This window comes from Heterocephalus glaber, unplaced genomic scaffold (genome assembly GCF_053883595.1).
Source record: "Heterocephalus glaber isolate CG9 unplaced genomic scaffold, H.glaber_assembly_v1.0 deba00001532, whole genome shotgun sequence".
Classification (NCBI taxonomy): Eukaryota; Metazoa; Chordata; class Mammalia; order Rodentia; family Bathyergidae; genus Heterocephalus; species Heterocephalus glaber.
The window spans coordinates 1,788,892-1,810,443 of NW_028258330.1; the positions used below are offsets into that span (position 1 = coordinate 1,788,892).

General features: G+C 53.0%; 1 protein-coding gene across 3 annotated transcripts; it reads left to right on the top strand.

Annotated features, from left to right (window-relative positions):
- Positions 1 to 1,289: 1,289 nt before the first annotated feature.
- On the top strand, positions 1,290 to 5,412 carry Foxa2 (forkhead box A2). 3 transcript variants are annotated; one of them, XM_004840906.4, is made up of 3 exons: positions 1,290 to 1,510; positions 2,436 to 2,505; positions 3,447 to 5,412. In XM_004840906.4, the coding sequence occupies exons 2-3, from the start codon at positions 2,437 to 2,439 to the stop codon at positions 4,740 to 4,742; spliced, it is 1,365 nt and encodes a 454-aa protein (XP_004840963.1). In that variant the 5' UTR covers positions 1,290 to 1,510; position 2,436; the 3' UTR covers positions 4,743 to 5,412. The 3 variants fall into 3 exon arrangements, with proteins under 3 accessions (XP_004840963.1, XP_012926212.1, XP_004840962.1); XM_013070758.3 differs by lacking the exon at positions 2,436 to 2,505; XM_004840905.3 differs by lacking the exon at positions 1,290 to 1,510 and having other exon boundaries at positions 2,366 to 2,505.
- Positions 5,413 to 21,552: the final 16,140 nt, after the last annotated feature.

Sequence of the window (21,552 nt, forward strand, 5' to 3'; positions counted from 1 at the left end):
TGCCAGAGATGCAGGTTTGAGAGCGTGGGGCTATGGCCCCAGTCGAGTCCGCGGGCTACGCGATCGACAGGGGGCGCGTTGTCACCGTGGAACCGGTGCCCAGAGCGCCCGGACGTCCTGGTCTGGCCAATGAGGTCCGCTCTCTGGAAGGGTCAGGACCTCGTTTTCCAGGGCCTGGGGCTTGTTTTGCTTTGGGAATAATTTCTAGGACTAAAATTCCAACCAGGAGCAGCACCAGAAAGGGGTATGGGGGGCTTAGAACTCCCAAAACCCTCACTTACAGCACACACAGAGGAGGACCTGGCCAAAATACTCTAGGGAGAGTTTAATTCCAAAGACACTGGAACGCTGCCCATTTGTCCTGGTTTCGTGATTGGCCTTTTCGTGCCTGGTGTGAGGTTGAGGGTACATTGCGCTTGGGGAAGTGTGTGTGTGCCGTACGTTGCTGTGTCCCTGCCCTGGCCTGTGCAGAAAGCTTTGAAAAGCAGTTCCTGCTTGTGCTCCCTACACACTCCCCTTTCCCGCGTCCTGGGTGGGGCTCTGGCGTCGTTTCCATCAATCCCCTGGGGGCCCTGCTGGAAGACTCTGGGATCTGGTCCCCAGGGTCCCCTGAAACACCTCCACCTTCACCACATCCCCTTACACAGCATGGGGTGGGCTGCTTCAGCTGGATGCAGGGTTGACTTGGGGCTTGCCCTGGTACTCACTCCCTATAAATGGTCTAAACCATGTACGTTTTGGTGGCAAAAGTTGCCTTCAGAGACCGCATCTGAAATCCAAACGCATGCAGCCGGGAGAGACCAGGTCTGGGGATGAGGCGCCTGGCATCTGCTGCATCCGCCTGCCCCACTTCCAGCCTGCCCCTCAGCAGGCATCTGTTTTCCCTCTCGGCTCTGCCTGTTCTCTGCTGTCTTTTGCTTCTCTCACTCCGATTGGGTCAGGTGGGGTAGGTCCACTGCTTCTTGTTTTGTCCCCATCTCTGATTGAGGTGCAGGGGGCTGGGTCCCACACCTGGGCCAGGTGTTCTGAACCAAGGAGGCAAGCGCTTCCCTCTTTAAGCACCTGTAAACGTTCCCCGCTCCCAACCCTGGGCTTGCTGAGGTCTTGATGGCTAACCCAGGACAAGTGACATTGGTTGAAGTTTCTGATTTTTATGAAAAAGCCCCTCTGGCCGGCAGAGAGGACAGGGGCCCTCCTGAGGCCACCCACACGCCCTGCATTGATCCCTTTTCTCTCTCCCTTACTGCTCCACCCCACCTGTCCTGTTTGTTTTAGTTACGAAATGCTGTGGGCACCTTGGTCGGGACTGGGAAAGTAACCTTGACTGTCAGAGACAAATCGCAGCCTCCTCGCCGTCCGCCACAGCGAGCCGCCTGACTGCCGGTGGCAGGAGGTAATCCGGAGGCAGCGGACAGCGAGACGGCCAGGTCATGCACACGGTCGCGGGCCTCTCGGCGACCTAACTGTCACCGGGCAGGGCCTCCTGGGAGCCGTGGCGGGCGAGCTCAAGGTGTGTACACAGTTTTTCTAAATACGACAACGCCTTGCAAATTGGCTGTCACCTGCTTGTTGTCTGACAGAGAATGTGCGCCGGGAGCGAAGAACCCGGGATAAATAAATCCGGTTTAACCGCGGCTCCGTGGGGGCACCGGGGCCGGACGCGCCCTTGGACGCGCGCGCACCGGGCAGCTCTCGGAGACCTGGGGCAGAGGGGGACACTAACCCGAGCCGATAGGGTGCCCCTTCCCGGTGACTCAGAGCGTAGTAGGCGCCCAGGGAACCCCTCAGAAAAAGGGCTCCGCCGAGCGCCCCCTGCGCGCGCCTCCCTGTGCTCCCTGTGCTGGCCGGGGTGTGGGGCGCGGGGCCTGGGGTGCGGGGGCACCGAGGGGCAGGTGCGGGGCGCCGGCTCGGGCTGCGTCTCACCTAGGTGTGAGCTGATTATTCAAATAGGCTGCCCGGGTCTGGGGATTGGAGGCCCGCGCCGCGGGCCGCGCTATATCACCAGCCGTTCACGTCACTGCGGCACTTGTGCGCCTCGCGCTCCACACCTCCTCCCCCTCCTCCTGCGCTCCCCCCGCCCGCCCCCGCGCCGCCAGCTTCCCGCCGCCGCGGGGCAGTCGCCACTGCCTGCCTCAGCCTCCTCTCGGCAGCCCAGAGCCGGAGCGGCGCTGCGCGGGCGCCCAGAGAGTGGGGCCCGGCGGCGCGGCCTTCGGAGCTCCTCAGCCCCCCGCCTCCGCGCCCACCACGGCGCCCTCGGCCACCGCCCGGGCCAGCCGGGATTGAGCGGCGCGACGCGGCAAGAGTGCGGGCGCGGGGAGGAGGGACCGGGCCGCTGGCGGCTTTTTTTTTTTTTTTAAGAGGGTGGGGGTGGGGGCGGATTGTCGGTCGTTTGTTGTGGCTGTTAAATTTTAAACTGCCATGCACTCGGCCTCCAGTATGCTGGGAGCCGTGAAGATGGAAGGACACGAGCCGTCCGACTGGAGCAGCTACTATGCCGAGCCCGAGGTGAGCGCGCGGGAGCGGGGTGCAGCGGGCTGTGGGACCCGGGATCGCGGCCCAGCGCGCACCGCCCCCCACCCGGCCTGCTCGGGCAACCGCTTTTTCCGCCCTCCTTCGACTCAAATGGGTCTCTTTTTTATACGACACACTGTTAGCCTTGAGATAATATTAACTTTGTGATCAAATATTGACTTGCGGCGCCTCCAAATCCTCTCCGTGGCCGCGCCACGCACTATCCTAACAGAGTTATGTTTGGCGGCGCGCGGCTGGGGAGGGGTGGGAGGTCGGCCGGAGAGGGTGGGGGGCGGAAGGAGAGGTGGGCCGGAGTCGGGCCGCGGTGGAGGCAGAGTCACAGATTCGCCACAAAGAGAAAGAAAGTTGGCGGCTGCGAAGCCCCGCCGCCAGGGTTCCGTCCCCAGCGCTCGGAGCTTCCCGTGTCCCCCACTCGCGCAGCCTCTGCACTCCAGCTCACCCGGGACAGGGAGGGGATCCCGGGAGGAACGCGGGCAAAGGGGCCCCTAGGACAGTCTCCACTTGTGCCACCCCAGGCGGTGTCCCAGTGGTTCCTTTCTGGAACTAGAGGTGGCCATGTCCAGGGACTCCCGGGCTGCTGCGCCCGCTCAGCAAGCGGGTGGGAGAGTTAGGGGCGAGCCTGGAGACGGAAGCCGCGCTCGGGCGCTCCTGGAGGCCGCTCTCCCAAGATCTTCTAGGCGCGGAAGCGCTGGGTGTGGGCCATACGCCCGGCCTGGCCCGAGCTATGGTCACCTCCCCAGGGGCACGCGCGGCTTGCTTCGGAGAAACGCGCTTGGAGTCGGGGCCCAGGGAAAGCATGCGCTCCTCGCCATAGGCCGCCCCAGAGGCGGGGGCCAGGACTGGATGGGTGGCGGGTTGTGGGCACCCCGGAGCCGCTACGCTAACGCTGTCCCCCTTCCCGGCTCTGTCCGCAGGGCTACTCCTCCGTGAGCAACATGAACGCCGGCCTGGGAATGAATGGAATGAACACGTACATGAGCATGTCGGCGGCCGCCATGGGCAGCGGCTCGGGCAACATGGGCGCGGGCTCCATGAACATGTCCTCGTACGTGGGCGCGGGCATGAGCCCGTCCCTGGCTGGCATGTCCCCGGGCGCCGGCCCCATGGCAGGCATGGGCGGCACGGCTGGCGCTGCGGGTGTGGCGGGCATGGGGCCGCACCTGAGCCCCAGCCTGAGTCCACTTGGGGGACAGGCGGCAGGGGCCATGGGCGGCCTGGCGCCCTACGCCAACATGAACTCCATGAGCCCCATGTACGGGCAGGCGGGGCTGAGCCGCGCGCGCGACCCCAAGACTTACCGGCGCAGCTACACTCATGCCAAGCCGCCCTACTCTTATATCTCGCTCATTACCATGGCCATCCAGCAGAGCCCCAACAAGATGCTGACGCTGAGCGAGATCTACCAGTGGATCATGGACCTCTTCCCCTTCTACCGGCAGAACCAACAGCGCTGGCAGAACTCCATCCGCCACTCGCTGTCCTTCAACGACTGCTTCCTCAAGGTGCCGCGCTCGCCTGACAAGCCTGGCAAGGGCTCCTTCTGGACCCTGCACCCCGACTCGGGCAACATGTTCGAGAATGGCTGCTACCTGCGGCGCCAGAAACGCTTCAAGTGCGAGAAGCAGCTGGCGCTGAAAGAGGCGGCGGGCGGAGGCAAGAAAGGCGCGGCGGGGAGCTCTGCCACTCAGGCTCCGCTTGGGGAGCCCTCTGGGCCAGCCCCCGAGACGCCGGCGGGCACCGAGTCACCGCACTCAAGCGCGTCTCCCTGCCAGGAGCACAAGCGAGGGCCCCTCGGGGAGCTGAAGGTGCCCCCCACCGCAGGGCTGAGCCCCCCGGAGCCCGCGCCCTCCCCGGGGCAGCAGCCCTCCGCCGCTGCGCACCTGCTGGGCCCGGCGCACCACCCCGGCCTGCCGCCCGAGGCGCACCTGAAACCGGAGCACCACTACGCCTTCAACCACCCCTTCTCCATCAACAACCTCATGTCCTCGGAGCAGCAGCACCACCACAGCCACCATCACCACCAGCCGCACAAAATGGACCTCAAGGCCTACGAACAGGTGATGCACTACCCTGGCTACGGGTCCCCCATGCCAGGCAGCTTGGCCATGGGCCCAGTCACGAACAAAGCGGGCCTGGACGCCTCGCCCCTGGCAGCGGACACTTCCTACTACCAGGGGGTGTACTCGCGGCCCATTATGAACTCCTCTTAAGAGGACAGCTGCAGGACTGGCTAGCTCCAGCAGCCAGGGCAAAGGACAAGAGACAAAGGAAGCTGGTAGAGGCTCCAGGGAGGGAGTTTCCAAGAGGTGCAAGGGAGGAGAGACCCAGGACACCTGTGCCCCAGACAGCAGTCTCCTGGCTCACATTCTCCTGCGCTCCAGACAGATGGGCCACACTGATGCCTGTCATTCTGTATAAGCAGGGAGAGGGGGAAATAGGAAGTATGAAAAAAGAGGAAAAGAAAAAAAAAAGCCTTCGGTTTCCACTACTCTGTAGACTCCTGCTTCTTTAAGGACCTGCAGATCCTGATTTTTTTGTTGTTGTTCTCCTCCATTGCTGTTGTTGCGGCTAAGTTTTACTTAAAAAACAAACAAACAAACTTTTGTGAGTGACTCCGTGTAAAACCATGTAGTTTTAACAGAAAACCAGAGGGTTGTACTGTTGTTTAAAAAGACAGAAAAAAAGTGATGTAAAGGTCTGATGTAAATGACCAAGAAAAAGAAAAAAAAAGCATTCCCATTCTCGATATGGTAAAATCCAGGTCTCGGGTCTGATTAATTTATGGTTTCTGCGTGCTTTATTTATGGCTTATAAATGTATATTCTGGCAACAAGGGCCAGAGTTCCACAAAACTATATTAAAGTGATATTGCTGGTTTTATCCCCTGAATCTTTTCTTCAAGGTTTTCTTTCTTTCTCCTCTTTCTTCTTTTTTTAAAATCTGACTTTAAAAATAAACAGATTTAAAACGCTTCCAAGGAGGAGGGAGGTAGATTATGGCTGTTTGCAGGGTTTTGTTTTGTTTGGTTTGGTTTCGTTTCGTTTGGTTTGGTTAGGGGGAGCAAGATGTTTTTTCCTAACATTTCATTAAAATGTCAAAGTTAAGCAAGTTTTTACAGTAAGTATACAGCAACCCACTGTGAAGGTTCAAGTTAACATTTCTCATTTTGGTCATCCTTGCCACACCTCCATCCTTCAACCTGCCCGGTTTCTTTAAGCACATTTCTGGGTGAAGGGAAGTCGTGCCAGCCCACTCTCCCTCAGTCCCCCAGCAAGTCCAGCCTCAATAAGCACTCAGCCTTGTTTATGCTCATCCTTTAAATCTGAAGTCTAACTTTATGTTTTGGTTTTGTTTTGTTTTTGGTACTGGGGATCAAACTTGGGTCCTTGTGCTTGCAGGGCAGGCGACAGAACCACTGAGCTAAATCCCCCGACATGAACTCTAACTTTACACACTGTGAAACACACAGTCCCCTGTGGACCATTCCAGCAGGTTTATTTTTAAAGCTGGGAGAAAACCAGCCTCCTCTTATCTCGACAGTCTGCCTGGGCAGTAGAAAGTGCCCCCATGGCCTGGATGTTGCTTAGGCCCAGGACTGGCTTGTCTTGGGGAAGCAGAGATTTTACCTGTGCTTGCTGTGTTACTATCTAGGCCTCTACTGGAGCCACTGAGCCTAGACTGAATTTGCAGATTCCTAGTGCAGCTCTGTCTTTGCACCCTGCCCTGGTCCCTGTAGCTTTCCTATGGAATCCAGACCAGGCCAGATGCTCCAGGCTGTGCCCACACCACCAGCCTCTCCCTGCTCCCGAACAAAGGTGTCCTGTGCCCCGTGCACACCTGGCTAGTTCCGGGAGTGGAGTGACATTTCATATTTCCTTTTTAAATGTAAAGTGTATGTGGAACTAGAGCAGAGGTAAGGGTACCTGGTACCTGGTGCTGCTTGTCAAGTGATCCTGGCAAGTGAGGGATCCCAGTGTCTCAAGATTTGTGCCTCTCCCTCACAGCAAGTCCTGAGCCCCTCCCCCCCAAAAGTGTCCTGAAGGCCCAGGAGTCCAGATTGACAATATGGAATAGCAGCCCAATGTACAAGTGGGGATTTTGTGAGACTTCAAGGAAACTCCAAAAGTATGAAGACCCAGAACGCATTCTTCCAGACTGAGTTACCTCTCCCCACAGATGGCCTAACTGCAATGGAAACCCAGGCTCAGGGTGCAGAGGGGAGCCCAGCATGGCCTTCGCCCCAACATTTGAAGGCTTGCAAGCTACTCTTTAGGGATTAAGCCTCTGGTCTGTGCTGAATAAAAACACACCAGGGCTTCAGAACCTCAGATTTGGTGCCTCCCTTTCCTAAGCCCAGGCTCCAGTTTCGGAAGCTAGAAATTAGAAATTGGGGCTTCCCAATTACAGAAACCCGGGATGTCCCTGCTGGGCTTCCGCCTTGGACACCACCAGACCAAGCGCCCTCTGCCACCTTCTGGTGGCCTCTTCGCCCTTCCCACTCCCAGGCCTTCCCACGCGCTTGGAGGGGGGGTTGCTCCTCCACCCCCGTCCTCAAATCCCTTTTTTAACACACCACATTGTCCCAAAGAACACAAGAAGAGAAATGGGGGGGGGGGCTCCTGAGGCCAGCAATCAGGCCGTCTCTCCCCCTGGCAAGGACACACACGTCGCGAGCCTGGCCTGAAATGTGTTTCATTATCACATAAAAGGCTCCCGTGGCGAAGGAGCGGAGAGGCAGGGCCCGGGGCCGAGTGTGGGACAATGGGGGCTGAAAGCGCGGCCCTAACCTGCTATGTTTCCTATCGCTCGCCCATTGTGCGAGGGTCGTTTTAAACTACTTAGCGCGGACCCCCTCCAATGATCCTGCCGATAAGATGGAGTTCTGTGCGAATACATGAAAAGGAGGTCGGAATGGCGCTTCCCCAGCTTTGCTGCCTTCGGGTGCCGCTCACCACCCCTCCCCCTCGGTTCCGAGCGGATGCCCGGATCGCCTCCGCCCGCCCAGCTCAGCGTCTTGCTCTTGCGGGGTGCAGCGCGCCCCCTCTCTCCCGCGCGTCTCCCCGCGCCTTCCTTCCGCGCGCGGGTTTAAGCAACCGTGATGTGTGAATAAACAAAGTCAGTAAACAACCGAAAAAAACATGCTAGATCCGAATTCCAGGAGGGTAAACTCCCCACGCCACGTCACACCTCAGCAAATTTGCACAGATATTATATTGCCTCCCGCCTTTATTATTCTTTTTTTTTTTTTTTTTTTGCCAGGATCCCATTGTACTTAACTGAATTTTATAACGCTGATCGATATCTTGGTAAAATATTCATTTTTAAACTAGCGGGCAGTGAAATCTTTGCTTTGTGTGCTAAAGTCAACAGTCGCTCGGTTTGAGCTCAAATAAATGCAGGGATGCCCGGGCTCGGAGCAGTCGGCCGCCTCCCTCCCGGCGCTGGACTCTCCGCCGCCGCCCACAGCCCCAGCCTCGCAGGTAGGGAGCGCGCGGCTCCCCGCCTGGCCGGGCCCTCTCCCCGCGGGGGCCTACACGCCCGGCGGGGCCGGGAAGACGCCGGGGTGGGAGAGGACTCCAGGCCGCGCCGCGTGGAAAGGCGAGGGGTGTTGGTCGGGCGCAGTTGGAGTCTAGTGGGGCCCCGGAGGTAGTGAGAAGTGGCGACAGGCCCCTGCCGCCACTCGGGGCTGCGCACTTATCCGAGAGGACAGTGTGTAGATGGCGTCTAGGGTGGAATCTGCAGGAAAGAGGGTCCCCGATGCGGGGCTCGGAGCCCCTGGCAAGCCACCTACCCACGCCGCGCCCCTCTGGAGTCTGGACTCGGCTACTCCCGCGAGTGCGGTCCGGCGTGGGCAGCGGGGGTCTTGCCAGCGTGCAGGGGAGGGGCAGCACCTGTCCGAGGAGCGCGCCACCTGAGCTTAGCGCAGGAGGCTCCTGGTGCCTTTACGCACAGGCGGGCTCAGCCGCGGGCAGGATAGGAGCCTCGGGGACAAGAGCTGGGCATAGGACGGGAAGCCCAAAGCTGGCCGCGGGGCCCTTTGTGACCTCGTTCTTCCAGCAACCCAGCAGTCTGGGGCCCAAGCACTGTCGCGGGTGCTGGACTTGGTGCAGAGCCGCCGAGGACCCAGCAAAATCAGGCGCGCTTTCGCCGCCCGTGGGAGGTGCAAACCTGGGAAAAGTAGCAGCTGCTTAGCTGCAAGGACGCTTAGCTTTCCCGGGCGGGGTACACAAAGGGTTTCCCCGGGGGGCCTACCCCTCCAACGCGCCCCCTCCGCGCCGCGCTCTCCCCAGGGTCCTCGATTTTCACTCCTGGGCGTCAGGCACCCTGCCGGGCCCTGCCCAGCTGGGTTATTCTGTGGCCTGCCAAGCGCTGGGATGCACCAGGTTCACTGCCCATGGAAATTGCCCGACACCCGAAATGCACGGCTCTGCTGCCTTGCGCTGCCACTAGGTTGCGAACCCCCTTAGGCGGGGATGAGTTGCACAGATGCGCGGGCTCGGGGTTGCTCGAGCACTTCTGTCCCTGCTCATTGTAGGTGGCCCCGTCCTGGACTGGGCTGCCATCCGTTCCCATCGCCCCCGAGGCCAGAGGGCCCCCAGTCCGTCCTCCACCTAGTGGATGGTGATCTTTCCCGAGTGAGGTGGACCGCCTGCAGGGCTCAAGGCAAGGCTAATCGTTTTTAAATAATTAATGCTTCCCCCCCGTTCCGCTGGTAATGCAGGGCCTAGAATCTGTCAATTACTCGTCATTAGACCAGTGTCGCCACAAGGCCTCCCCTCGGACCTTTGATGGCGTCCGGTCACCTAGCCCAGCCCACTCCACGGCAGAATTAAAAGGTGCCCGGCCTTTGAGAGCCGGGTGCAGAGTAGCCGGGGCCCTTAACACACTGCGAGTTTTGAAAGACCCTCGTTGAAGAGATGTAATCTTTCAAATGGCCAATTTAAATGCCTGATCTTTATCTCCAGCCTTCCCGGCTTATACCGAGCAGCCAGCCTTCCGCTCTTTGGGGGCCTGTTGGGTCAGGGTGGGGCAGGGAGATGGAGACAGAGCCGAGCAGGTGAGGGTGGAGGTTGCGGCTAGGCAGGCACCCAAGGTACAGCAGAGCTTTCAAACACCTGGAGTCCAGGGTGCACCTTGCTGAAGGGGAAGGTGACTCTGGAGTGTTCAGACGGGTGTCCCTGGGACACAGCAAAGCCTTTCCTGACAATCTTCACCCTGTAAGATCAGCAGGAAAGGAAAAAGAAAGGTGTCTCTGCCTCCGCCCTCACCACTGTGGGCCTAGGGCTGCTGAGTGAGCACCGGATGCCGACTGCATCCTCCACAAACCTACAGACCCCAAGTCCTGCCTCACAGAACCCAGCACAAGTGGCCCCAGGGTGCTGCCCCAGAAGAGGCAGGTGTCAGACCTGGAGTGTTTTGCTCACTCAGGGACAGCGTGGCCACCGGCCCCGACAGCAGCACTTGGCAACCTCGGCCAGTCACAGGTTGTCAAGTGAAACTGAAAACTTTAAAAAACATGAAACAAGGGAAAAAAAGACCCCAAAAGTTTGCAACTCGATTTAAGGACACTTACTGTTGTCCTAAGTCAAATGTTGTTTTTAAAGTAAATAAAATGGAAGGGGCTGGGCCCTTGTCCATGCCATGCGCTCTCGCTGAGCAAATGCAATGTGCTATAGGTTTCAATTCTCCTTGACAGCCAGACACCCTCCCCCGGCTTTCCAGCAGACCTCAGATAATGTGGTTCTTATAACCGTGCATTCCCAGGACAGGCCCTCTTCTGACAAGAGAAGAGATGGGGATAGACAGACAGACAATGAGAGTCAAGGGAGAAACTTAAAAATGGATGAAAAAAAGCTGAGGGCCTTTGAGTGGGAGGGGAATGTTTTTGGCTGTTCCTGGGCCCACAGCACCACCCCCCAGCAGGTCACCTTGGCTAGGGACTCTGAAAAATTCTTCCTTGATGAGATGTGCCGGATATGGGCAGGCGAGGAGCAAACCAAACATGCCTGGCCTAGCTGTGTCCCCAGTGGAGCTCAGCAGAGCCCCAGCTCCCAGCGGCCTCTTCTCTGGGACAGAACTCCCAGGGACTTCCCGACCCTGTCGCTCCAGGGGTTCCTGGAGGCCTAAATCCTGGGGCATCTCCCTCATTCTGTTCCAAGCCTTCCTGCCCACTCTCTTCTCCCCTTTCTCCTTTCTTCTTTAAAACAATCATGTGTGTCCCCCCTCCCTCCCTCCCCCCATTGTGTTTGTTGATGACCTAACACGCTCACACCAAAAGCCACACACAGAAAACCAACAGTGTGGGATGGGAGGAGAGGCCAATTATGGCTGAGGCTAACAAGCGGGGAACACCCAAGTTGCGGCCGGCTGTCTCCTGGGAGACTGATGGAGGCTATTTTACAAGCTGTAATTCCAACACGGTCCCCACTGCCAGACAGGAGGTGATGCTCCTCACCCCTCCCCCATCCCGCACACTCCAGATCTCCTGGTGTCCTCTGCAGGGCAAGAGGCCGCCTTGGAGAGAGGACAAGGATGCTTTAGTGGCTGCACCTCAGAGCTGCAGACCTCCAAATGGACTGTCAGCACTGCCATCACCCTGGCTCAGGCTAGAGAAGCGCTGACTTGCTCAGCCTGCCCGCCCCCAACCACTGTTAACTAGCACAGCCCATAGCTGCAAGTGACAAAAGAGGCAACGCAAATTAAGTTACCTTCATTCATTCCCAGATGGAAGCCTCGGGGCTCCCCAGTGTCAGTGCCTGGGGTTTGATTCCCTCCTTGCTAATTGGAGGTGGCGAGGTTGCTAGCAGTGTGTAGTGTGTTGACTGCAGTACTGTATTTATAGATGTAAACATCAGTCAAGGAGGAAAATTTCAGCACTGAAAGTATGGATGTGTAAAGTAAAATGCTGGGACTTCGGAGTGAGAGTTGTTGGCTTTCAGTTTTTACCTTTGTAATCCCACTTGCACTTGCTTGAATGCGAAGAACTAGGTTTTCTTCCACAGGCAAATCAGGGCTTGCATTGTTTCATTTATTGAAAATAATAAAACTCAGGTTTGAGGAAAAGCAGGGGTGTTTTTAGACTAAGAGTGGCTGTAAGCCCAGCAAGTCAAAGCAGAGCTGCCTGCCTGTGGGTCTGGAGTCGCTATTTCTGTAGAAATGTGATTTTCATTCACTCTCATTTCTCTTTTTTAGAAAGCAGATGTAATTGTGTAATGGGTTCTCTGGGGAGAACTCTCCCTTGCTGAAAGAAAAACATTTCAAATCACAAGTGTTAAAAGTACATCACTTGAAAATATAAAATATCCTCTTGGGAACTGTTTTAGAAGGAGCGAGGGTGGAATGGGGCTGGAGCCCTGGGACGACCGCTGGTTCTATGACTGTCCCCACGGGGGAGTGGGGGCATCAGCCAGAACAGGGCCTGGGTCGCATTCCCCACAGTACAAGTCCCCCACCCCCGCCAGAATATCAACATTTGTCCTCTGCTATAAAATACACAACTCTGCTTAAGCTTTCTGCTTGCTTTACCTTCTGAAACCCATTCTAATCTAAAATAAAGGAGACTGACTTCACTACTTTTTATCTTGCAATTCTTAGCTACATTTTTTTCTATTCATTCATTCATTCATTCATTCATGTATTTCTATTAGTGTACTGAGCATTTCATGAGCTGAAAGAAGGTGTAACCATCTTGCTAGCTGAAAAAATTTGCCTTCTACCCAGAGAAGTGAATCCATTTCTTGGCAGAAAATTTGACTCTCGAGGTTCTACCGTTTTAGGGTTTCTTATTGCCCTCTGATACCTAACATCTATCTTTTTTTTTTCTTTCTTTCTTTCTTTCTTTCTTTCTTCCTTCCTTTTTTTTTTTTTTGTATCGGGGATCGAACTCATGATCTTGCACTTTCGAGGCAGGCACTGGAACCACTGAGCTAAATCCCTGGCCTGATTCTTTCTTTCTTTCTCTTTTTCTTTCTTTCTTTCTCTCTTTCTTTCTTTCTCTCTTTCTTTCTTTCTCTTTCTTTCTTTCTTTCTCTCTTTCTTTCTCTCTCTCTTGCTCTCTCTCTTTCTTTCCTTCCTTCCTTCTTTCCTTCTTTCCTTCTTTCCTTTCTTTCTCTGGGGACTGAATCCAGGGCCTTCACATTGAGCTACGTTTCTAGCCCTTTTTTATTTTTTATTTTGAGACAGGGTGTACCCAGGCAGTACTTGAACTTGTGATCCTCCTGCCTCAGCCTCTCAAAGTGTTGGGATTGCAGCCATGCACCACACACCTGGCCCATCTTGTGACTTTATCACAACTGGGCTCAACAGGACCACTACTGAATGGGGCTCCCCAGGGTGCCAGGCACCTGAGAGTTCACTTCAGGCTGGTGGGAGTTCCTGAATGATTGGAAAATGGCTCCAGCTTCAGAGCTCAGTGTTGAGCTGGAGTCTCTGAGCTGTGCGATCTCTAAATTCCCTTGCTTCATAGACTCGGAACTGGCACCTCCTGTTCACAGGAGGAAGCAGCCTTCACCTGGACTCTAGGATTTGGGGAGTGGGCTGTGAGTAGAGGAGGATGTCTGGAATGAGAGGGGAGGTAGATAGAAGCAGGAAGAACTCAGGAAGAGTGCGGCTGGGGTAACCAGGACAGATTAGAATGGGGTGCCTGGGACTGACTGGCTGGCGACCGTCGGAGTTTCCTGTGACCATGGCTCCTAGAGCCAGCCAAAGGTCTGGAGACCTGGCTGAACTCTACTCCTTGCTGAAGCTGGGGTGAGGTGGCCACTGGTAGGAGAGGAGGCCACAGAGACTCAGCGGCACGGTGGCTCCTGGGCTGTAATTAGAAAGAGAATGCCAGGGGCTGTGCTGGGGACAGACACAGATGATTTCTTTCAGAGGCTGTAGTGTAAAACTACACATACATCTGATTTCTTTCAGAGCTGCAGCCCAGCAGCCTTACTCCTCACAGGAGATGTGGAAAGGGGCTGGAATGTCCTAAGAGACTCTGACCTCTGACCTCCCCCTGACCCCCACCTGGTGTCATGACAACACAGGTGACAGCACAGCTGGAATGCATGGCCGCCCACAGCTGGCCTCCCACACACCCGGCCCCCACAGCCCAGGGCGGCCCTCCAATATCCAAATGCGGGTCTCCAAGCACCTATATGGGGGAGTGGGGGGGCGGGGGGGGTTACAGACCTGCACCCAGAAGGCCTGCCAGGGAGAGGGTGCAGAGCATACACTTTTGAGGCTGCAGGTGCACAGGGGTGACAGGGACAGCAGTGCCCTTCTTGTGCCTGGCCCTGGGACCAGATGGAACCAGGCACACCTGCCTGCCTCCTGAAAGACCACACAGGTCACCCTTCTCCCCACTCTCTTGCACCCAGACTCCCTGGCCTGACCACTTTTATGGGGCTGGGGTTGTCTTCCCACAGAGTTGGGGTCTTCTGCTGTGACATTTCAGGGACACTGAGATCGGGGGCCTTAGATTCTAAGGCCAGTGCCCTGTACTCGATGTCCGGAGCCTGAGAATGAGCCACTCCTGGAGCTGCAGGGAGGTCCAGAGTGAACTGTACTCCCTCCGGACTGGACCAGGGGGTGTCAGATTGAGGCGGGGCAGGAGAGCGACACAGGTTCCCGCACCTCAGTTTGTCCGGGAGCTTCTGAAACTCCTGAGAGCAGAGAATGCTCTCTTGGGGCTGATTATGGGGGTGGGCAGCAAGGAGAGAGTCCCCAATCTGTTTTGTTCTCTCTCCTGAGCAGAGTTTGCCAATTAAAGGCCAATCTCTCTTGATTTCTTTGCTTTCAAAGGACATTTCGATTCACCCAGGCAGACAATTAAATCCCCCTCAAGCCGCTCCCTTCCAGGGCTCAGGAGTGAGATGAGTCCCTATCTCCTCCAGGGTCGAGCTGGGGAAGAGCTGATCTCAGGTCTCACCTGCGGTTATCGGAATGCCAAGCTCATTTAGGGAGCTCAAATCGGGACCCCAGGCGATCTCTTCATTGATTGTGGAAAGTGCTGTTTAGATTTTCCCCTTGCTCAGTAAACAACTGAAAGTAACTGCACAATTTCGCCTTTGCTTTTAGCAGTCTCTCCTGCCCTCGCTCTCCTCCCCTCCTCTCTCTCCTTCTCTTACACACAGACACAGACACCCACACACACACACACACGCGCGCGCGCGTGCCTTCCTTTCTGCAGGTCTCTGGGCACCTATTAATCATGTAAGGTCAGTTAGATCACAATCCCTTTATAATACCTATAGCTAATCCCCTTAGCAGCAGAGCATTTTGGGGGCCCTACGTCTTCCCCTGAGGACTCACAATTCCCCCAGGGGACATATATGGTCTCCCAAGTCTGTACAGGAGACTCTTGAGAACACGAGGCCCCTTCCCAAGCCCCTACTCAGCCATCTCTCAAAGTCCGCACCTGACTAATACTTGCTGGGGACTTCCCGGGCCCTTCCTGCCCAGCCTCCCTTCCCCCACCCAGGCCCTGAAGTCCCTGATGGCCTTTGCTAAGCCTGTCGCAGCTCTGACCCAGACCAGGGAAGTTGGGGGTGGGGACGTTCCCATTCTGCCACACAAGAGTGGGGCTTCTGCACCCCTTCAACCCTGCTCCTCCATGCAGACCTCTCTGGGGGTAAAAGTAATTAAAGTGGCAAACTGACTCTTTGGGCATCAAACTTTTAAGGTCCTTAACAAGATCCTCACTCCTCAATTACTGATAAAAAGAGAAAGATGTACCCTATTGTCCACGATTCCCAATTCACTGAATAAACCATTTGTTCTAATTAGACCCCTTCATTAGCTCTAACTGTAGGAGCAGGTTTGCTGGAAGTGATTATGTTGATCTCGGGCACACAGCTGCCTATTTCATAAAAACAGACATAATAACCAGCTATCCAAAACAATGTAAAACTTCAGTACAAATCCTAAACAGTGACAATTTAAAATCCAATAGCTATTTTTACGAAGACAAATGTTAAAGAACTGTTTTCCCTGAGCTATGGGGCAGTCAGCCTGCAATGAGTGCTTTTGTAAAAATTAAGGAACTTTCTCTTTCAAAGTTGGTACTATTTCAAATGGAATTCTTTTCTTGTTTGCCTAAACTCCTTTCACACGATAAAAGGCATTTTTAAAATTCGATCACCTCAACTTCAAATACAGTTCTCCATACCGGCTAGCTTTAAGCAAAAAGCTTTTCAAAAAGTCTCACCAATATAATTTCTGAATCTATTCTTCCCAAGATGCCAAACCTCTAATATGTTTTAATTTTTAAAAAATCACTAGTGTTGCCCATGAGCTCTCCAATTTAAAAAAAATCCTAAAAAGAAAACAAACCTTTTGATTTGTGAATTCTTGGTATTTAAGGTAAAATATCTTTCCCAGTAACAGTCGTGGGCAGGAGGCAGGTTGATACACTTTTAAAGAATAAAAGATCACTCCAAAAATCAGACAGCTATTTTGAATAAAAGGTACACCTGGACAAACCAAAAAAGATTTTTGCCATCTCTTTCTCCTTTCTTTTTCTGGCATAATTTTGTAAATTGAGTATAGAATGCATTTGGAGTCTTGATGTTTTTACTATGCTACTTTTGATAAGACCCACCTATTTCCTTCCCCACGATGTGTTCTGATGAATGAAATAATGAAGGATCATGAGTTCTGGGTGTAGCAGACCACAGCAGGTCACAGCGCCCTGGTTTCCTCGTCATGAGCAATGCCCCTAGTTGGCTATTTTGTTGAAAATCAGTTTTGATATGCCTAAAACTAATTGCTCAATTTCATTTTATATTTTCTTCTCTTATGTTTGACACATCAGCTCCTCGGTGTCCATTAAACGTGTCTTGCACAATTTCTTTGTATTTCTCCATGTTTGACCTTGTAGTGATAAAATGTACATTAAAAACATTGTTGAGGAGAAGTGAATTTATCATTTTCGGGTTGTTTAAAATTATTAATACAATATGACAATATTTCTGGGTAAAAATAGAATGATTCTATTGGATAGGAATTTGTTTTCTTCATCGCTTTCATTTTTTCAATGCTTGTTCAGGTCTCCCTGCACCTTGCCTAAGTATGGTGTCGATAATTTTTAATAGTTTGCCACTTCCGAAGCCCAGGTAAAGCCGTGCTAAGTTTTGAAAAATAATTCAGGGGAAACGTACAGATATGTTGAGGACTCGGTGTGTAACCTCCCATGACACCCTGAGACAAGCGATATTCTGTTTGGTACAAGGGGCGAAAAACAAGACCCAGCGGTGTTTACATGTGTACTCGGCCATGAAATTGAATATTATCAAAGTTGAAAAATGCAAATCAAATTAAAACCAGAGAAAATTGCCTTTGGAATTATAGAGGGCTGGAAGCCCCAAGTGTTTGCTTAAATGGCAGCCTTACAAAATGAAAAGCATCTAAACCGCCCCCTTCTCCTGCCCCTGCCCCCCAAGCATGAAGCTTGTTCTTTAATTCTCCTAGGAAACAGGTCCAAGAAGGCGCAAATCATTCGCCATCGGCTCACATCACCCTGTAATGTAAGTTTTCTCAAGCATTAAATGCCTCCCTTTCTCCAAGTGCCCCAAACTCGGCCTGCTTCAGAAACCGAGCTTCACCCCGTTTTCTCTTTCGGAAGGAGGCCCAGGCCGCTGCTCCCCGCGAGCGCCCGGCACCTGGTGGAGCGCCCAGTGCGTCCCCGAGTCGCTCGCTCAGGGAACGCGGGAACCCCAGGCGAGCGAAGCTGAGGACTCGGGCTCCCCTGACCCTGCTCTCGGCGTCCGCTTTTCGGTTAGAAGACTTTCCCGGGGAGCTAAATATTATTGATTAAAAAAAAACTCTGAAAAGCACGAGGGAGAGGGACAACGGATCGTATCGTTCTTGTTCCTTTCCAAGTCCCCGAGTGCAGAGGAACGACCCCACCCTGTCGCCGAAGCCCGGGGGAACGCGCGCCCGTTTCCCCCGCCTGGCCAAGGTCGGCCGGGGGCTTCCAGGGTGGGGTAGGGACCGTGGGCAGCAGCCACGCCCACGGCCTGGACCAGTCGGGGGACTGGGGGCGGGAACCCCACGGGGCTCAGAGTGCAGGGTGGCGGTGGGGAAGCGCCCGGGGCGGTCTGCGCGATCTCCGCTGCCTTGGCCCAGATTGTCCCCGGCGGAGGGAGGAGGCCCAGTGGACTCCGCGCCCGCTGCGTCCTAGAGGAGCGGATGGCCAGATTCGATCACTTGGACTCGAACCCCGGCCCAATTTCCTCCCAGGCCCCCTGGGTGCCGACCGAGTTGCTCTTGGGCGGATCGTGTAAATCGTGAGATCCGGGAAGGACAGAATCTGTTTTCAAGAAGAGTTGTGCTGAGCGTGTATTTGTTATTTTCAAAATCAAGCAAAGGAAACAGCAGCCAATTAAAATGAAATATTTTTATTTCCCTAGCATGTTGTTGGTGACTCGCCCCCCGGGATCCACAATTTTCCCAAGCCTGTTAGCGGGTGACAATGAGTGAGTGCTTTGTGTAATTTAATTTTCCTGTCACACTAAATAGAGCTACATTGTAACCTTAGATCTATTCCTACAGATAGGATCGTCTTGTTTTACCATTTGCACCATAAAGACCCCCAAAACGGACACTGTATTGTGACCTCTACTCTTGAATTATTCAAGAACTTAATGACATTTTCCATTTTAAAAAGGCAACTAATTGCCATTGATGTGAAGCATGTGACCTTCTGTGGGTGCCCAGTATGGGAATGCAGCCATCTGTACTTGCACCGAGTGACAGAAGGCAGGTAAAAGCTGGAAAACCGGTCTCTGTCAGGAACAAATGGATACTGGACTCGTACTTCTTTAACTCCACCCACGCCATGATGGGGAGCTCAGATTCTCTTTACCTGACCCACGGTCTGAGTATAAGGTCTCATCAACTCAGCTCTACGTTTTTGAAAAGGAAGTAGCTTTTTAGGTGGACAGGGAGGGACATGTACAATTTTAAAATGGAATATCCTTTTCTAAATGTGAGATTACTTTGCGTGATGTCAACCAAAATATCCAGCTGTCTGTTGGCTTTTCTTTGTTTAATTACTTATTTACTCAAAAGGAAAAAGAAAATTACAATCACAAAGAAACTACACCTTGGTATGTGTGGTTGGAATCAGGAAAACAGGGATTGGGAATCATTACCAGAATTCTCATTCTTCAAATTACCTGAAAATGGATGCTTATCTTTCTTCGAAGTAAGAAGACCCACAGTGTATTTCCTATTGTCCTTTTGTTCTTTCCCTCCTCCCAAAGAAAGCAAAGGGGGAGAATGGGCTTCCACCCATGTCCTTGGGTTTATGAACTTGCATATCTGACTCCAGATTCTCAGAGGAGGACTCTGGTGCAGCTGCTCCAGCCCACAGCTGCTCAGTGTGAGCCGAGAAGTTGGGAAGCAAAGCATTTTCTCTGCGCTGGGGCGCAGATGCTTCTTGAACTTTTAAGTGATGCCTGAGTGGAGGCCTAGTAGCTTCTGCAGAGGACAGCTTTTTTTTTTACAGTGAAACTCACAGTTACCCGAGCTCCCTGCCCACTCTGTGTTCCCCTGTGAATCTGTATCTCTGCCTTGAAGAATTTCCAGGAGGGAAAACGAGGTGCATTTGACCATTAACTAGTTTCATGAGCCCCACCTTACATGAACATATTTGATGCAATTGCTGCATGGCAGCCTGGGATTCTCCATATCTGGGGGAGCAGTAGATTCTGTTGGAGATTGCTGTAAAGCTCTAGTACCCAAGCTACATAATAGAGTGACTGCTTTCTCACTTCTCTAAAAGAAACCTTTCTCTCCGTGGTATTATGGGCTCCTGTGTTCAGTAACAGGGCAGAAGTTGAATAAGGATACAGAGTGGGTTCTTTTTGTTGTTGTTGTTGTTGTTGTTGGTGGTGGTGGTGGTGTGTGTGTGTGTGTGTGCATGTGTGATGGAATCCAGGGCTTTGTGTGTGCTAGGCAAGCACTCTACCACCGAGCTGCACCCCAGCCCAGGGTACATAGTTTTTATTATTACACAATTGTAATATTCTAAGAAGTGTTATGAAAGTAGCATTTTACTGGCCAGAATGCTAATTTAGTTTTAGAGATTTTTTCATTTATTTTTCCACTTGTAAAAATGTAAACCACTTGTTATAGGCTCTAAGCCACAGTGTGAATTATCTAAGCGTCTTTCACAACATGTCCATCCTCTCTAGCATCCTATAAATATTATCCAGGAATTTTACTGTACAGTATGCTTTTAAAATGAAAATGTCACTCACTTTTCAAATTGTCACGTGGATAAATAACATTTGTTGTTTTTTTTCTGTTTTAAAAACAACCATCTTTATCTAGGGCAATTCGAGGGACATTGCGCGCTGCGGTGAGCTGTGGCATCTTTGGAGCTCAGTTGGCTCACTCCCAGTCCTCTTTTGGGAACTTACTTCTCCTGGGCCAGGAGGAGGGGCTTCAGATACCTTCCCCCCAGGAAGGGATCGCGTGTACAGGAGATTCTGGGTAGGACCAGGACTCACCCCTTCCCATCCTCATCCTCTGCCCTAGGAAAGCATTCCCTTGCCTGTGGCCTCTGTGGAAGGGTTAAAACTAAATGCCTCTCCCACAGGGCAAGGGAACCTTTCTGTTGTTCTTCACCTGTGTCTCCATCCAGCCTGTTGTGATGGGGATCGTGTAGCTTGGGGTTTGAGGGAACCACATTTCATCACATTTGTTTGTATTGGTATTGGTATAAATCAGGACTGCTTTGTACTTTGGCTATTTTAAAAACTTCTGTGCACATACAGAATGGGAAGAATGAGGACATGGTGGAGGGAAATGTAGCTGAGTCCAGGAGACATAGGCAGATAGGTTATGCACTCCTACAGACCCTGTTTTCTCCACTGGGGCTCCCCTAGGTGTTCAAACAGCTGGGGGTCATGCCTTTGTCCAGGATGTCACCCCAGGCTCATACGTGAATGTTTCCATCCTCGTTTCTGAGCTGTCTTACACTCCCCTGTAAAGATTAGGACTGCTAGTGTACGTTTTTAAATGCCAGAGCTAGAAAAGTTAACAATAACTTCCTGTATTTTTGTATTTATCCACAGCTATGGTCCTAGGTACATTTACTGGACTTCTGGCTGTCCATTTCCTTCCCCTGGGAAATAACATCACATGCTGTGGTCACTAACAATACCTTTTAAAGAAATCCAGTTTTTTTCCTGTTTTGTAAATATTTATTCCAGAAGCACGGATTGTGTTGCAACTCTGTGCCAGGTTTCTGCTTAGGCAGGGAGCGTTATCCCAGCTGAAGAGGATGGATATGATGTTACTCAGCAACAGCAGTTTCCAGCAAGTCACTTTTCACTGGCAATGCCCTCTCTAGTGTGTTCTCTTTCCTCACGGAAGTCAGGGGTCTGATACTCCTAAAAGATTTTCTATCTGCTGGGTGAAGCTATTATCAGTTCTGTAGAATGCCATTTTTATTTAATTAATAATTAAGCCATGAGTAAAATGCACCTTGAATTCATCCTGGACTCTTTAGGAGCATTGTTTTTGCCAGGAGAATCTAGGGGCTTTTCCCAGCGTGAGTGCCCTTTTCAGGCAAAACTCTAACTGTGTAACTTTCCTTATGTTTTGTCTAGATTTGCTTACTCACAGTTTCTGGAACAAAAAGATGAGCTCGGGGAAGACATGTGTACATGTTTTCCTAAGAGCCCATGTGACTGAAAGCACATAAGCTTCTCCTACCCCAAGAATGTCCCCAAAAGGCCATGAGCCCCAGTCAGGTGGCTCCTAGATGCTTCCCTGGAAGCCTCCAGTGCCTGTAGACTGAGGCACGAGGCCACGGCCAGACTTGTTCACAGACAGACGGGTGCAGCTCCAGATGGCTACCATGTGCCCACAACGGCCTGCCAGGACAAGGGAGAGGGCAACACAATTCCAGAGTTGCAGAGCTAGTCCAAGGTGCTAGGCCAGCAGCACAAAGATCTTCAGATATGAAAGCGCTGGTCTGTCCTGCTGTCAGACTGAAGTTGTGACTGACAGGGTACCCAAGGA